This window comes from Acanthopagrus latus, chromosome 17, assembly GCF_904848185.1.
Source record: "Acanthopagrus latus isolate v.2019 chromosome 17, fAcaLat1.1, whole genome shotgun sequence".
NCBI classification, from domain to species: domain Eukaryota; kingdom Metazoa; phylum Chordata; class Actinopteri; order Spariformes; family Sparidae; genus Acanthopagrus; species Acanthopagrus latus.
The window spans coordinates 18,832,678-18,850,422 of record NC_051055.1 but is presented as its reverse complement, the minus strand read 5'-3'; the positions used below and the strand labels follow the sequence as shown (position 1 = coordinate 18,850,422).

Here is a 17,745-nt window from a genome sequence, read left to right as displayed (position 1 = left end):
TTTTCACAGTTAATTACCAAAAACTGTTGAACATAGCAAATACAAGGGAAACTGTGCTGACTGTCTGCTGTGTAGGCCTACAGCTGATCCATGTAGTCTGTAGTGTGGATGATACTGGAGGTGTTGGGAGGTTCGAGAGTTCACAGTTCACAGTGCACAGAGAGCAGAGAGCAGGAGGATCAGGGGGCCTGTGGGGGGCCTGAAGCCTCTCTTTATCCCTGAGTCCCCACAGTTGGCTGTTCCAACCCTGTGTGCACACCTCAATACAAAAAAAATATTGTTAATGTGACAATATTCTCGATTCTTAAAATAATAATGATGGTGTTACTGCAAAAATAAAAACAATTAAAAAAAAACCAAACATACAAAAGTAGATTTAAAATGTGATGGCTATATTATTATTATTATTACTTCATTATTATCAGTTATTACTTAAATTTTAAGTCAATGTTTGATGTTTACAATATGCCTGTATATTACAAATAGGTGTAGTAGTTTGTTGTGTTTGTTAGTGTGCTTCCTGTTGTACTCCGGGATAAAAAACACTGCTTGTAGTTTTTGGATCAATATCCCCTGTTTAAATGATGCATGATAAACAACTCTCCCATATTAACTTTTTAATAAGTGCTCGTAGCCCAGCCTGCCTTCTCCTCCCTCCCTCCTCTGCCGTAAGCTGAATCCCATATTTCATTACGCGATGCAACTTTTGCGCCGCTCCTCAAACCCGACCAGCAGCCTACTTTAGCCAAGTCGTCGCCATTTTATTAAGCGTCTAAATAGCCCTCCCCGATCGCCTATTATGAACCGCAATGAGATCCTGTGCTGTGTTCGCCGTTTTATCTCCTCCTCTGGCCACATGAAAATGGCCACGCAATTGCATTCCCGCACATCCACCAACCCCTCCGCGCGCTGTCAGCCCGTAACGCACACAGGCAGCCCTCCGCGCCTCGCGCTGACACGTTAACGGGCTTGTATGCAAACGAGGGGGCGAACAATCCGAGCCATTATTACAGGCGGGAGGCGAGATGTAACTTTCCCCGAAGAGAAGAAGTGAGGCGAAATAAGAATCCAGCGTAACCAGTCCGCCACCTAGCTGCGGAGACGCGCCGACGGAGATCTGTCGACTGTATGATTATGAAAACACCCGCGCCAATGTTGTTGCACAGTCGGCTCCGCGCTCCGATGAGACTGAAACTCGGTTTTAGGAGGTGTTTTAACCTCCGCTGGCCTTAGTTATGTAATCAAAGCAACATCTAATGCACCAAAGGCTCCGGATTGCTGTTGGTGCGAAGGGGAGAGCCGGACAGCAACACCTTCACCTCCTGCCTCAACGCAGTTGGCTCCGGGACGCGCTCTCGGGTAAGTAGCCTACGTAGCCTTATTACAGATTTTCATGGCAGTCTCTATTAATGTGTGCAGGCCTGTCATCATCAGCGAGCTCACGGCGGCGGCACAGGAGGGTTAGTGGGGATTTTTTTGAGTGCATCCGCTTTGGGCTAATTTTATCCCTTGTTGCTGAGTACGTTTCTCTCCTCGCATGGTGATATTTCTTATTTCAATGTTGCTGACACCAGCAGAAGGGCTGGCAGAGGACAGACAGGAGCGAGGAGGGGGAGAGGAAAAAAAAAAAAGAAAAAAAAAAAAAAGAAAAGAAGGTGGCTCGGGACTAATCCACATCACAAACAGCACCAGCGAGCACATTTTGATGCTACGTAGCACCCCACTTCCATGTTGAGTTTCAGTGCGCGGCGGCGGCGTGCGCGATTTCGGACGCCTAAATGTGCGTTTTATTATTCGATCAGGGGAGATAGGAGTGACGACAACAACAACACGTGCATGTGTGTATCATTTTGTAAGTGCGACAGCAGGCAGGCGGATAGTGATTTTCAGAGGTGCGCAAAGTCATTATGGAGAAGGAAGCCCCTGTTGACGTCCTCAGTAAACCAGTGATAGGTTGCTCCAGTGCGGTAACACCCCCAACTGCCCGTACTGTATCTACAGTAGCAACATCAGTCAGCCTACGCAGCTGCGACCTGGGTACACAATGTACGACCGACACACTTCTTATTCACTAACTAGGCGAAAGTGCGTGCGTGCATGTGTGTGTGTGTGTGTGTGTCTGTGTGTGAGGAGGAGGAGGGAGACTCACGTGAGAAACTTCCCTCTGTGTGAGGCTTCATGGTTCAATATGTTTGAGATGCCATCACATCACAAGCAGCCCTCGTTTCCAGCTGGGCTGCCGGCGCTCCTGCTGTTGTCAGGCAGACGATAATGGTGTTGTAGTTATTGATGATAACACCGTCATGGGATGGTGATGATGGCTGGAAAGATGGTGGGCCATTATCGTGATTTAATCGTCGCCTCAGCGCTGCCGAGGAACCACACTGACTGTGGTGTCAAGTCCACCCATCATCCTGTCACTGGAAATAGCTTCTGGTCTAATGTTGGAATAATTTTGAGTTATGTTGGAGAGGTATAGCTCTGGAGAGTATAAAAAGCTATTAGTACGCACTTTGACTGATGTTGAATGGGCCTGGCCTTTTTTTTTTTTTTTGAAGTTTGAAAACCTGCCACTCTTATCCCCTTGTAGTCACTTCGCACTACACCCGCGTCACTCATGCGACTCGTGCCTGTGCTCACTCTTCATCTGCCATCAAGGTCACAAAAAAAGTGGCCGCACTTCTTCGAGAGGGCCACTGTCCATTTCTAGGCCCATTTTTCACTTTATTGTAAGGAGGCTCGGCCTTGAAAAATAGTCTCCAAAACTGTTACATAACAGCAGTTACTGGAACAGATGTTGATTTGAGCTCAGTATGATTCAAGGGAAAGAGTTTGGGTGTGGAGTGACCAAGAGGCAGGAGAGATAGCCCACTGAGCTCTTAAATGAAAACATTATCTGAGATGCTCTCGTAGGTTTAAGGGGGGCAGCTCGGTGCGTCGAGAGACAGAAGAGCTATTTCGCAAGGGGCTCTCAGGAGAGAGCTGCAAGAATGCTCGGCAGGGTGTGTTTTATTAGAAAATGGATGAGTGTCTCCCTTAATGAGAGAGGGAGTATAATGAAGGAAGCATGACAGAAGATGCTACTTCCCTTCGGTACGTTAATAAAAACCGGGCTGAGCACAGTGCAAAGGAGAGTGAAAGTTTTTTTTTCCTGGTGAAGGGGAATGTTATTTTAGGGTGTGTTACTTGCTGTAATGTCACATTAAAAGTCAATTTACAATGGGGTCAATGAAAAGCTTACTTGACTTAGAGGAAGCAATGGGAGGAGGAGGAATTTGCACTCCTTTCCAAAAATAAGTTTTACCCTTTCCTACGGATTTGTGTTACCACTACTGAAAGGGGAGGAGGGGACTGGTCGGACCGTGAATGGAGGGATTTAGGCTGAAGAGGAGGAAAAGAACGGAGTGGAGGAGGAAATATGGTTCTGATTAACATGGATACAGTGTATGAGTTTGACCGTTTTACTGTGTGGTCTACAGAGGGAGAGAGAGGGAGAGGGAGAGAGGGTGGATGGGACTAATAGAGAATGCATGCAAAAGCTTTTCTGCCAAACATGAAAAGGGGAGTTTTGGAGAGAAAAGAAAGTACAGCAGAGGGAAGGGTGAGGAGACGTGCTTGTGGGAGTAGCTGAGAACAGAAGGCGCAAAGACAGTGGGGAAAGGAGGGGAGGAGACTGGATCAAGTGTTTGAATTAGTCCGGAGCTGATTGATTGATATATTGATTTTGGGGGGAGAGTACGGATAAAGACATGAGTAGAAGCGAAGAGGTTTAGGGAAGGTTTGCCGTCTCTTAGAGCGGCAGTTATTTACAGATTGTCAGAGAGAACTAGCTGAAGCTGTTTTTAAAGAATGTGAGTCGGTCTCTCTTCCAGTTAACGTCGACATTCTGGGAATCGGCGGCGTTGATTGGCCCCCTGGGTTTTCTGTATGATGAGATCATCTCTGTGGACATAGACTTTAGCACCTCTCCACAGCTGCTTACAGGAAGGGGACTTTCCCCTCAATTCCTGTACTGCTGCTACTCAGCATCTGAGCTCACTGAAATGACTAATCGCTGGCCTCTGTATCTTTCTGTCTGTCTTTTCTTTTCCTTTCTCTCTCTGCCTTAAACTTATTCCTCTTCAGCTGAAGCCAAAAGGACAAGAGAGAGATCTGCCTTCGCTGGATGAAGGAGCCTGACTCTCCTTGGACCTATTCTGGATATTGTTGTGGAAATCTCTCGACCTTCACCTGCACTCTACTCTTTGCCTTTGACCCCTCTAACCCCATCTAGGTCATTTAAAAGTGTTATACTGGAAACCCCACAGCGTGCAACTTCTCCCCCCTGACTTCTCTGATGGACCAGAGAGTGAAGGGGGGAACCCCTCCAACCACAAACTCCACTCTGGACCCCACCTCCGCACCTGAAGACTCTGGGCAGGAAGTGGCAGAGAAAAAGAGGAGAGGTGAGGGGGAGAATGGGCATGTAGGGGAAAAGGAGGAGGAGAAAAGGGGAGCAGGGAGAAAGAGAGAAGGAGACAAGGGGGCAGTGCTGGAGCTGCTCATCGAGGGGCGCTGTGGAAGCGCGGGGCAGCAACAGCTTCAGATCTCCGGCAGAGAGACGAGCTGCCCTGAGGGGAATGTACGACTCCGCATCGGACTGCAGGCCAAACGCACCAAGAAACCCCCTAAGATCTTGGAGAGCTACGTGTGCAAGCCCACCATCAGGACCTATCAGAGGCAAGGCAGGGGGGCACTGGCGAGGGGGGATGGCGAAGGAGGAGGAGTGGGCCAGCAGCAGAGCAAAACCAGCTCGGCTCCAGACGAGGCAACCAGAGATCATTGCTCAGGCTTGGATGCTGTCCAGACCACATCCAAACAAACTGCATCTGCTGCTGCTTCACCGCCACTCGCATCATCATCATTATCATCGCCGTCATCATCATCCTCGTCATCGCAGCCACTGTCCTTATCATCGACATTTACGACAGCTTCCAGCCCAGCCTCAGTCCCTGCCATAACCAGCCAAGGGACCAAGTCAGCCAAACAGGTGAGTTAAGGACAATTTGCCTTCACACATGTACAGATTCCCTCATTCCAGCTGCCAGTACTGCTATTAGTGTAAATTAGCTTAAAATGGGAAAACAAGCCAAGAGTTACATGGAACATACTGTACACCGTAAACCCCCAGACAGGCTTCTCTGGTGCAAAATCACCCAGCTTTGTGCTCAGATGTAATAAGGTCAAATGAGCTATTGTCTCGATACTGAAACCTAAGCAGCCCATTTAAATAAACAGACCTATAAATAGGACAACAGCACGGCAACCACTTGGAGCTATTACAGACATTGGTCCATCAGTCCCTATGACAATCGCCTGAGGGGAAGCTTATTGCTTTAGCCGTGCTAACGCCGCTCAAGCTGCAGCATACCAAAATTACAGGACAAGTACGAAATGTCAAGCCTTCTCATCTGTATTAGTGGCAATTTATAGCTACCAATCGCACAGCTTTCTCTCTCTCTTTGCCCGTCTCTGCCTGGCTCTCTATATCTGTCCCTCTCTTCTATTTTTACTTCCCCTCTTTTCTCTACCTGCTCTCATTTATCTTTCACTCCCCCTTCTGTCCCTGTCCCACTCCCTTCCTCTCTCTTTCTCTGCCTTTGTATTTCTCCTTTCTGTGTCAACCCCGTTCCTGTTTCCATCACCTCACTCTCTTCTCCTCCTCAGTATGCCCCCTTTTCTCTGCCTGATTGAGTCATTTTGCCCTCACTCTCTCTTTTAATGGGCAGACAAAAACAAAAGCATTTCAGTTATTGTCTCTTTCGCATTGTCCTTCACTGTTATTGTCAACAACAAACTAATGGATGTCGCAACCGTTGTTGTCTCTGACAGAGATTCCATTTTTGCCTTCCCCAGGTTCCTATCAAGCTGGCCGATAAGCCAGAGGTGAATTCAAATGGCTCATCGGAGAGGGTGAAGAAAGAGAAGGTAACGAGTGTTAATGGCCAGCCTGTCCCTGCAGGACACAAATCGTGTTCGCCCACAACAGACCGGACAGCTTCATCTACTCTTTCCACGCAGTGCATCCAAGCCCTGTCTGCTTCAGAAGCCAGGACTGAAGGAAAGACCTCCAAGAAACACAATGGTTTGGTACAGACGGCAAAACAGAAGGGAATATCGAATGGGAAAGGCTCCGCCGACATCATTGGCACTTCCACCTCATCAAAAGTCAAGGTTGGAAAACACAGCAGCTCTTCTGTTTCTTCTGTGGACTCCTCAACGAGACCTCCAGTCTCCTCCAGCTCCCACAAAGAACTGTCCAATAAGGGCAGGCCAGACTCTCCTTCCTCTCTCGCAGTCAACTCTAAACCACAGTCCTCCCCTACTGCGGATCTCTCCTCTGCCCAGTCCCAAGATCAGGATCTAGAGAAAAAGAGAGAGAAAGAAAGGAAAGTGGAGAAAGAGAAACGGAGAGACAAAAAGTCAAAGCGGGATAGACTGGAGGCTGAAAGAGCAAAGAGTGAGAGCAGGAAGGAGGAAGGGAAGAAGAAGAAAAAGAAAGGGAAGGATGGAAAATCAAGACACGGTAAAGAAAAGGATGAAAGACGTAAGACTGATGATATATGGAGGGATGAGCTGAAGACTGAAAGAGGAAAGACTGAGAAAAAGAGGGACAAACTCAGCCCAGACAGGCAGAGGACAGAGGATAATAATGCAAAATGTGGTGAAACAGTTGATGGTGGCAAACTAGATAAAACCAGCAAAGTAGTGAATCCATGCAGAGCAGATGAGATAGACAAGACAGATGACGGTTGCAAGCCAGTTAAACAAGCTGAGCCTGCAACAGGTGATACCAGTAAATCAAAAGAACAGGACGTCTCAAGACATTCAACTGTGCCTCCAAGCCACCCCTCTTCTTCTGCTCCTCCCTCTCTGCCCACTCCTTCTGCCCGTGCCCCTGTTTCCCCCCCTTCTTCCCCCCAAGAGCAGGACAGCCGCCCGCTGAAGAAACGTAAAGCCAGACGGCCCAGCTGGACCAAGCTGGTGCACAGAGCTCAGAGAGCGGAAAATCAGGAAGCCCCTTCAGATTCCCAACATAATCCTTCGCTAAATTTTCCCCAGAACCCAAAAACATCACTTCCTGCCAAGGCCACAATTCAGCAGACTGATGAATCACACCCAGCTCCCTCTAGCTGCTTAACCAGCGGCTCCTCCTCCGTCTCTTCTGCAACCAAACCTTCATCTCCCAAGCAGAATCACCCCACATCAGATCCAAGCCCCCCTGTTTCCAGATGCGCCATCACCCCTGCCCGAAAAAGGGGCCGCCCTAAATCCCACAGCTCTAGTGTAGATGAACCTCTCCCTAGACTTTCACCAAATGCCATCCCAGCTGAGGTGCCTCTTCTGGGGTGTGACAGAATTAAGAAAGCGCCCGTGCTGGAGCCAAGTCCAATCCTGCAAAGTGCTGCTCAGTTTAAACCCAGCCCCAAGAAGCGTGGCCGTCCTCCCAAACGACCCCTCCCCGAAGACCAGAGCGGAGATGCACTGAATCGCACTGAAGAAACGGACAGATGTCATCCTCCTGAGAAGGGCAGGCAGCTAAAGATCAGGAGGCTGATTAATGAGATGAAGAAAAGAAAGAAGAGGAGACTCCAAAAGGTAATTCTGTCTGGGTATGTAGGGAAGGATGGACGGGCTAGCCAGGCAGCAGATGGTGAGACCTCTTTGAGAATGTGTAAATCAATAGAGACGACAACAGTACAAACGCTTTCGGCCCTGTCCTCGTCCTTTGGGAGTACCCTGGGCCCTCAGATCAATGTGAGCAAGAGAGGGACCATCTACATGGGAAAGAGGCGAGGACGCAAGCCTAAAACCCAGACTGCTCCGACAGTCCAAACCAGCTCCCAGAACTCCTCTCAGTCGTCACTGTTTACCAACCCCTCTGAAACATCTCTCTTCTCCAACCAGCCCCAGCCTCCTCCCTCTCACCCATTCCCCTCCCCTTCTCTCACCCACTCCAGCGGGGCCCAGAGCCCTTACAGCGAAGGCAGCCTCACAGAACCAACAACCTCCCTACTTTTTCCTCACCCCTTCTCCCTCCCCTCCCCGTCATCCTCCTGTACCTCCCCGCGTCCTCCCTCCTCCTCATCCCTCTCTCCCTTTGTGAAGAAGAGTTGTCCGTGTCAGGGAAGGCATCACTTCCCCTTTCACCAGTCGTCATGTAAGCTCTCCTGCCCTACTCCTCCACTGCATCACGCTCCCGGCTCCCCCGGCCACCTGAAAGAGGCCACACCCTCACCCAGGAGCGAATCACACAGTGAAGAGACACTGCCTAGCGATAGCGGGATTGGAACAGATAACAACAGCGTTTCTGAGCGAGGGGAGATTCGGGGCGCTCGAGGCATGCTTAGGTTGGGTCAGGGGTCAGGAGTGATGCTGGGAGCTCAAAGGCACCCTTCCTCTCTTATCGACCGTCCCTCTCCTGTCTCCTCACCCCTGTCTCACATGCCCAGACATGCAAACCCCATCACCAACTCAGCATCTGTGGAGCGGCACCGAGACAGACACAGGCACAGGCGGAGGGATTACGACTGTTCCTCCTCCTGTACTTGCATGTGCCCATGCCCGTGCCCAGGACACAACAAGTGCACTCATTCAGATTACTACCCTTGCCTTGGGCACAATGCACTGAAGCGACAGAAAAATAAACACAAAAAGAAGCACCAGCAGCTGCACATGCAGGATCCAGAGTTTCTGGCTGAGCTAGAAGACCTGATCAGTCAGTTCAGCGAGGTCCATATTGGACGGCGAGGTTGGGCGAGGACAGGACTGGGACAAGGCTTTGATGGGAGTGGGAACGCAGCTGGAGGAAGGCGCCATCACTCCTCCTCCCATTCGCACCGCTCCAACATCTTCAGGATCAATCTGAATGGCTTCTACTCACCTCACCCTTCACCTTACTCTGCTAATACCTCCTACTCCCCGCAGCCCTTCTACCCCTGCCAGGCTGTGCATTGTAACAGGAAGCCAGACCGCAGGCAATGTAGCTGCCCATCAAAGTTTCAGGAGACCATTGAAAATATGGGATTTTACAGCAGCTACCCCCCGGCCACAACACTTTACCACCACCTCCCCAGCTCCTACCCTCTTCCCTCCCCGCACCAGTATGCTCCCCATCAGTCCCATCATGCCCACTTTCTCCTCAACCCCGCCAGGTTCCACAGGCGGAGGAGCAGGTTGCTGAGGGAAGGAGCTTTGGGAGGAGATGTGGAGGGAGACATAGGTGGAGGAAGCAGTGGAGTAGGAGGCTCACACCTCAGCTCAGGGTTCACATCCAGCCTCTCGTGTGGCTGTGGGAGGAGCGAACACAAACACAAGCATAAACACCGCCACAGGCACTGCGAGCAAGATATGGATGACGAGGAGGAGTTGCACGAGGACGAGGAGGAAGACGGGATGGAGAGAGAGGGGTTGGCCAGTTCAAAGTCAAGGTCAGGGTTCATTTTGGGCCAAGGAGAAGGAGGAAGGAAAGGGGCAAGAGGAATGGGGAGTATGCTGTCTAAAGAATCACCTTGGTTATGTGAGAACGGAAATGAGTCCTTCTCCTCCACTGCTGCCGCCACGTCATCATCATCCTCAGCAGAGAGGTACAAACACACATCCCTCACATCGCTGGGGCTGGGCTCCTCTCACCTGTCGTCATTCGGTGGAGGCTGGGGCGGACTGGGCCAGAGCTGGACAAAATTTGGTGGCATGGGAGGGACAGGATTTGGGAACTCAAACCCCAGCTGGAGAAGCTTCACCGGGGAGCAACGCACAGGCCGAATGATTGCATCAGACGGAGAGGACGACGACGACGAGTCCGCTCAAGAGTCACAGTTGTATAGAACGTCGCCATCCCCAACGCACACCAACCTGTTCACATCTGCTGCCATGGCAACAGGGGGGAGGGGTCTGAGGAGCAGATTGGCCGGGAGGAATCCAGGAAGTGGAGACAGGTCATGGAGGAGAGATGAGCCAGCTTGGACAGAGAGGAGAGAAGCAGGTGAGGATGCTTGAACGATTTCATCTATAAATAGAGCGCTGACATGCATGTGCTTCTGTTTGATGCCAAGGTGGTGCAAACACTTGGACATACTACAGTGTTAGTATGTCTCTGGCTGGGAGCTGTCTGTGCTTCAAAAATCTCCATTGTTAATATTGCCTCTTGAATTGTGTGAATGCATAGTTGTATTATGTTATTATTTCATTGGCATAAAATATGAATACATCGAGTACGGACAGTAATTTAGAACATCAACTGAGCTTGTCATTTTAAATCCATGAATAGCACCCAGATCCTGACAGCTTGCTGAGTGATTTTATGCCAAGAGTCTCTTCAAAATGCACAGCGTGACAGATTTTTATGTTTGCAGAATGTGGAGATGAGACCAATAGTTTGCCCAATATAGTGGCAGCACTGCTTTTTCTCAGGTGTTGTTGAGCCACACATCAAAGCCTGGAGGGTGTTTGAGAGGAAATCAGACTCCGTTTCTTTTTATAGCCAATTTCAGACTCCCTCTGCTGTGAAGGGGACGTGCTGAACACCAACCCCCCCGACACACACACACACGCAACCACTCTCTGCTCTCTGTTGGAATTCTTAAAAAGTGTTATAGCAAGAGGGCAGCATCTTGATGGGAGTCCTTCCAGAAAATCTTTGAAATCTTCCCGGTCTGCAGTGAACCGCACGCAGTTGCAGGCCGGGGCTATACCCAGTGAACACAGTCATTAGTTAACCGCCAGATCGGCTATTTAAAGCCTGGCCTATCCCTCACTGCTGGCCAACGGGGCCTATTTGACTTGGAAAAATCAAATAAGGAAAAGAGTGGCCAGTCTTGTCGGGTACTGCGGAAAATGGAACAAAAAGATAAATGACCTCAGGAGTGATTGATGAAGGAATAGTGGGGAAGGTCAGAATGGGGGCAACGAGAGCTTGTGAGTGGAAAATGTTGTTATTGAAAAAGGTAGAATACATTTGACAAGGGTTCATCATCTAACTGAACACACATGTGTTTTGAAGTACAGCACGCTAGCACGAGCACACACTTTTTTCTCTCTCAGCTCAGCTTTTTGGGATTGTGCTCCACGTGTGCATGCTCATATTAAAACGCATGCATTCTGCAGTGTTTGTCTCCGTTCTTGTGTTTTTTTGCTGTCTGAGTTTGTGTACATAAATCACTTCTTAATGCATTTCCCAGAAGTGATCTGGTCAGAGGAAATGTTGTGACTCACCTAATCTGTGGCCCCGCATGACTCAGCCTAGACTAGCCTCACCTCACACCTCCTGCTGGCTCAATCGCTGATCCACATCTGTCTCATTTCCTCTCTGCCACTTACACCCCACCCTTCCCTCCTGCCCCCCCCCTTTTCTATTTCAATGACTGCAGGTTTACAAGGTGACTCGAGAAGCCTGGGGCTGCAGAAAAGTGTGCCAACGTCAGACAGTGTGGCAGGGAAAAACAAAAGGAGGCCAGGGCGGCCCAGAAAGCACCCACTGCCCACCACCGTATCCTCCCCCGCGCACTCATCTGCAGCTCCCTCCATGTCATCGCCTGACCTCTTGCCAGGACACGGCCACAACAGAGATGGGAGAGAAGTGGGAGGGAGAAAAGAGGAGAGAGGGCCAGAGAGAGATCGAGGAGGCGACACAGCGCAGCAGGTGACAGATTTTGAGCTGCAGGCCAGGAGGAAGAGAGGACGGAAGAGAAAACATGGTGACTCTCCTTGTCATCAGAGGTAAACGCTCACAGCTGTGTTATGAAGTACCTGAGCTGGTTGACTTGAAAATTCAATACAACCACTCACTATTGCTATATTAACCCATCGTTTTCAGCACTGTGTGCTAAACCAGTGCCTTTTCTCTCTTTCTCTTTTTCCTCTCTATCGTTCTATCTCTCTCTCTTCATGCTTTCCTTTTAGCGTCGCCGAGGATAAACCCGAGGGTGACACCCCCACTGAATGTTTTAGCCAATCAGATGCTGACCAGGCTCCTTCCCAACCAGTTACCATCCAAAGAGAGGAGCGAGCAGATGGTCCTCCCAGGAAGAACTTTCTGAGGGCAGGACTTTACTCTGATGATTACAAAACCACAGAGTGAGTTGGAGTCATAAACAAACTGTTAAAACATTGTTCCTGTTATCATTTTTTTTTCCCTGTTTATGTATTTAATGTGTTTCTCTCCCAGTCCCCCCTCCTCCCAAGCCCAGCAGTGCAGAGAGAGTTTGGAGTACACACCAGAGGAGCGTGAATACAGCCTTTTACCTGCTCCCATGCATGTTGGTGAGTAAATAAGAACACGATGCAGCTGTAATTTGTTGTAGCTGCAGTAGCTCATCCGAACTCCCTTTGTTTCCTCCAGGGAAGTACCTGCGGCTGAAGAGGATTCATTTCCAGTTACCTTATGATGTTATGTGGCTGTGGCAGCACAATCAGGTATGGTAGAGCCCGATAACGCAGAATCAGGATCGAGCTGAAGCATCTTTGAGGATTAAAGTGATGGAGGCACATGTTAACTCTCATGCTGTGTTGCTGCAGCTTCAGAGGCAGCCTGCTGTCCCCCTGAAGAGGAAGCGGCGCTACTGTGAGTTGTCAGAATGGGATGTGTTGTCTTAAGGTTTAGTTGATGGATCAGATCAATACTCTTATATACTGTGTCCCTTTCTCTCTCTCTCTGTTTCACTTAGGCCGGCTGAAGGAGAGGACTTCATCCTCTCTCAGGACAGCGGTGAGTCCATGTGGCTTCGAGGGACGGTTCACCCCAAAATCAAAAATATATATATTTTTCCTTTTTGCCTGTACCGCTATTCATCCATCCGTAGTGTTGAGAGATGTCTGCCTTCTTTTGAATGTAATGGAACAAGAGGGGACAAAAAAAAAAAATCAAATTCAAAGACTCAACAACAGTGTTTCTGTCCAGAAATTATGACACAGTTACTCAAGATTCCTCCTGCCAGAAGGAAGCGTGACCAGTCTTCCTCCTGGACTGAGCTGTAACATTAATTAGTTTAGTTAGCTTGCCTCTCATCCACCATGAGGTCTGTAATATTACTCGTATTTAAGTGTGCGTTACACTGTGTAATCTACTCAGTTACTTCTTAACCATTCCGTTTTCTTTTTCCGCTTTTTCCTTTAGGGTTGCAGGGATGTTGCCACTTTTATCACCCCAAGGGGTTGCAGGGTTACTCGATGGGCGAAGGCAAGGGTACACCCTGAATGAGTTGCCAGCTCATCGCAGGACAACCCAGGACAAACTAATACTTTTTAATTCCAGTAGTTTTACTTGTAATTAAGTAATATTTCACTATTGTAACTTTACTTCTTTCAGATTTTCACTACTTTTTTCACCACTGGATACAATACACGTTTCAGTAAAACTCCTGATCTAGAAGGATAAATAATGTCACAAAAAAGAAAAATATAAAAATAAGTTTGACTTTGGGGTGAGCTATCCTTTTTAGGTTGATTCCCTCCACTAAAGAACGCTGCTCAATCCTACATCTGTTAAAACATGCTCGTGTCCCTCTGTTTTCTTTCTATTTTACAGGAGGAGAGCTCCAGTGACATCACCAGCCTGTTTCCTCACCTCGACATGGATCCTCTGACCAGCAGTGAGAGGTATGGAAAGAACACGGTGATGCACTATTCAAGACAAACTACTTAATGCGCTGGTACTGAACTGATGTCAGCGCGGATGGCTTATGTTTCCCCCTGTGTGCCCGGGCCAGGAGCTTTGTGGTGAAACACCACGTGTTCCTGGTGAGGAACTGGGAGCTGGTGAGAGACAGACAGATCCGACTGAGGATAGAGAGGGAGAGAGACGCAGAGGGAGAGGAGGGCGACGCGCCACATCCGTCCTGTGATGAAGCCAATGGGGACAACAGCCACATCAAGTCAGGTCCATGAAGCAAGTGTGTGTGTTAGTTTTTGTTTCTGTAGGTGTTTGTGTATGCTTACCTACGTGTATGTGGTTGAACTCTATACATTTTCATTTTGACTGTACATCTGTATAGATTTCTCCTGGTGTCCCGTGTTGTGTCTTTTACTTTACGTGTGCATGTATGTGTGCGTGTGTGTGCTCTGCTTACAGCCCGTCGTCCTCATATTTGGCTTGTCTCTCCATATCATACTCAGCAGCACAAACTAAGTGGTTTTCCAACCACAGAATTTCAGCCTGCAGAAATGTTTCCCCATTTCTGTCATCCACTCTTGGTGTCCAAGAAACCCAGCAGGCATCAACTTTCCCCATTAGCAGTGAAACCACACAGTTTCCATCAAAGCCTCCCTGACTGATGGCAGATAGGAATCAAGGGAAAATAAGGACATCAATAAGGAACAATCAAAGATAAATCAGTAAAAGAAATGACATGCCGTTTATATTCCCTCCTGCAGCGCCTTTACTAACATACTGAAAACTGTTTGATCTCTGACCCGCAGGTCAGCCAGTGGGGGTGGAGGTAACGGTTGTCAGCAGTGACCCCCACCATCAGAGTCAGGACACCTCCAGCTCGCTCACTGCCATCCCCTGTGTGAGTGAACAAACGCACCCACGTAAAACGATCTTTCCTTTTAAGAATGCAAATTTCCGCAAGGATGAAAATCTGCTTTTGCAATTAGCTGTGCATACTTTTTCACCACAGCCCACCAAAACCCAGAGCAGACCAGAGGAGGAGGACGGAGAGGAAGAAAAACGAGGGGAGGAAGAGGCCTGCAGCAGAGAACAGAGGAGGAAACGGCTGAATGATTTACTTTTGACCCTGCAGCATTCATAAGCTAACAGAGAGAGGTGAGCTGAGCATCGGACACTAAAACAGGAGGGACTCAAAGATGTACATGCGCGCTTTTATTGATCGTATCTTGCCTTTGTGTAGGTGGGACCACTCTTGAGGAAGGGACCAGGCCCACCACTGGACAGATGAACGGGAACTGATGTCATAACACTGCTATTAACAGTAGCAGTGCCACAGAGAACAAGCGAGCAAAAGGGAGAAGAGAGCTGGAGAATATTAGCGCCTGAAAACGCAAGAAAGACATCTCACACACTGACAGATGAGTGTGTTGAACCTAGCGCTCTGAAGGGCATCACACCAAGGATGAAACCATGGCAACACATCTTTTGTCCAAGTGGCGAGGGATGAGAGAAACGGAGATGGATTGTCCCGCATGAAAGAAAGAAACAGACCAGCTGAAATGAATTTGCACTAGTGCTGGATGAACAGGCACACTAAAGACTGTATGTATGCTGAGTGGACACACTATAAACACACACACATACACTTTGATGGCTCTTAACTTCGGCACCTTAAGACAAGACAGCGGAGACTGAAAAGCGGACACGTGCGGTACTCAGCATTTCGGCTCTGAAGTTTCCAAGAGACGAGGAGTTCACAATAACTGCCCGAGGGAACACAAATGTAGCCTGGGCCCTAACTAGGTCAAAATCGAACCCTCATTTAATCGTTAAGCTTTCAAAGTCACATTGCACCTTTGGGAAATGACACGAGGAGAAGTGAACCAGTTCCGAGCTGTTGAGACAGTGTTAGGGTTTTTCTTCACTTTACCAAGACAGTGTCTGCTATGTACCAGTGAATAGGCAGGGGAGGGGGGTGGGCTTAGTGATAGGAATTTTGGCATCGCTGCAAGAGAATTTCTAATGAGGTTTTAAGAAAGAAGTTATTTTTGAAAAAAAAAAAAGAGGACAGCTTGAGTACTGTCTGCTTAAGAAATGGACAGAATATATTCATGATAGGAATGTTTATTGTTGACTATTTTCAGTATTGCTTCCTGGGGAAGGGAGGGAGAGGGGTAAAAAAAAGTGTTTTGTTTACTTCGGACTGCCTTTGAGAATGTTTCGCTCTTTGCTCCAGAGCTGTGACAATCAGAATGTCCTCGGGGTGGGGGGGGGGGAGGACAGAGGAGGAAAGGGAACGAAAAAGAAATTGATTTGCCCCAAACGCTCTGTAGAAGTGCCATGTTGTCTCGTGTACGTACCTAAGCGAACTCATGCAGTCTTTAAAAGCAATATCTCCTCTGATAAGGACTATATAAGGACTTCCTTTGTTATGTTTTTTTTTCCCTTTTGTTTTTTAAAGTTGTGAATATTTGAGGATTGGAAGTCTTTTTTTTTTGTTTCTGTACAGTTGCAGAGTAGATTGTTCTCTTCTTAGGAGCATCGGGCTGAGAAACCATAAGCGTTTAGTTTCATGTGAATGTACATAGAGAGAGAGAGAGAGAGAGAGAGAGAGAGAGAGGGAGGGAGGGAGGGAGAGGGAGAGAGAGACCTGTTTTTCCTTCTATCAGCAGTAGCGTGTTAAAGTAGTATTATACATGACAATACTATTGGGATTATACATAAACTTAATAATCAAATCTTTCATTTTACTAACATGTTTTTAACAGATTATACAGCTGACCAATATACCAGTCATTTCTCCTTCAAGTTGACTATGATTGTATATGATTTTATTTTGTAGAATGACATAATTTTGTCTCTTATTTTTTAGCCGAGTGTACGTTGTTTGTTTGTTTGTTTTTTTTATTGGTCAGACAATCAGTGACAGTGACTTAATTTTTTTTCCCAGTGTTTAAACTTCTGCTCTCTTTCAGTAGTGTGGCTTCTAATAACACAAAGCCAAGAAAGTGCAATTTCTTTGATTGTTTACATACTGTATGTATATTTTTCCTCTTTCCTTTTTTTAACTAAGAGCACTACATTATTGCCAGTGGATGATTAACTTTATAGCAAAGGTACACATACAGAGTTATTTATCTAGTTTGCATGACATGTAACCTTTGCCTGTTGCCTCCGACTACGTGCATCTGAAAAACAAAACATCAAAAACAGTTATAACTTAACGCCATAGAATGTCAGCTCCAACTCTTTGCCTCTATAACCATAATAATAAAAGCATTTTATGTCTACTAGTACTAAACCCTGCGGACTTGTGGTGTGTCGGTCGTTCGGGGGAGGTTACTGCAGTGATTTTAATCAGTTCGAGCTAACAGTGCTATCTAGTGGTGTTAGATTGTATATCTCGCACTGTGTTGTCCTCCATAATGACCCACAATGGAGGACGCTATCAAAGGAACACGGTTACAAGATGGGGGAGGGCTGCAGCTCACGCCGGCGATTTATTCTCCTCTTTCTGCCCTTCACAACATCCGAGGGCATCCGGGGATCTGTGGATCGGAACAAAGAAGTGAGAGAAGTATTCTCTACAGACTTAAAAGGGACGGAGTGAGGTGTTGAAAGTGTTTTATAGAAGAAAGAAAGAATTGTGAGATTTCACTTCCTTTTGCAATCTGACTCATGTGGGTTGTTTCCTGTCGTGTTTCAGAGAGCAACAAATACCTGCTTTTAATTTATTCTGTCTGATGGAGGTTTCCTCTACATTTATCCATAATGGCTCACAGTTTTGAAACAAGTAACCTGAAGTCACATATGATATTACTATAATATTCACTTTTACCAAAATATTACCATGGCAAAAGTGAAGGTCACCCTTATATAAAAAGAAAAGTCTTCAAAAAACAGATATTAAGTATTAGAAATAAATGTGCAGCAATAATTGTTGTAAGATAAATTATACATATTTACATAAATGTATATACTGTTTACTGAGGGCAGACAGGCTACAAATACGACACAAGCACTTACACACTTGCACCTACACAAGGTGTTTTGTAGTGTTTGAATGTGACTCAGGTACTCTAAAGTAAGTCTAAAGT

General features: G+C 47.5%; 1 protein-coding gene across 8 annotated transcripts; it reads left to right on the top strand.

Moving 5' to 3' along the window:
• The first annotated feature begins 687 nt into the window (after nucleotides 1-687).
• On the top strand, nucleotides 688-16,954 carry LOC119005927 (histone-lysine N-methyltransferase ASH1L-like). 8 transcript variants are annotated; one of them, XM_037074050.1, is made up of 14 exons: nucleotides 690-1,359; nucleotides 4,126-5,029; nucleotides 5,896-10,024; nucleotides 11,409-11,757; nucleotides 11,941-12,114; nucleotides 12,206-12,300; nucleotides 12,380-12,453; nucleotides 12,556-12,601; nucleotides 12,705-12,745; nucleotides 13,565-13,635; nucleotides 13,746-13,915; nucleotides 14,455-14,568; nucleotides 14,658-14,803; nucleotides 14,889-16,954. In XM_037074050.1, the coding sequence occupies exons 2-13, from the start codon at nucleotides 4,337-4,339 to the stop codon at nucleotides 14,759-14,761; spliced, it is 6,060 nt and encodes a 2,019-aa protein (XP_036929945.1). In that variant the 5' UTR covers nucleotides 690-1,359; nucleotides 4,126-4,336; the 3' UTR covers nucleotides 14,762-14,803; nucleotides 14,889-16,954. The 8 variants fall into 8 exon arrangements, 5 of the variants coding, with proteins under 5 accessions (XP_036929949.1, XP_036929948.1, XP_036929945.1 ...); XM_037074049.1 differs by having other exon boundaries at nucleotides 692-1,359; nucleotides 14,455-14,546; XR_005070617.1 differs by lacking the exon at nucleotides 14,889-16,954 and having other exon boundaries at nucleotides 13,746-13,910; nucleotides 14,455-14,546; nucleotides 14,658-14,799.
• The last annotated feature ends 791 nt before the right edge of the window (nucleotides 16,955-17,745 follow it).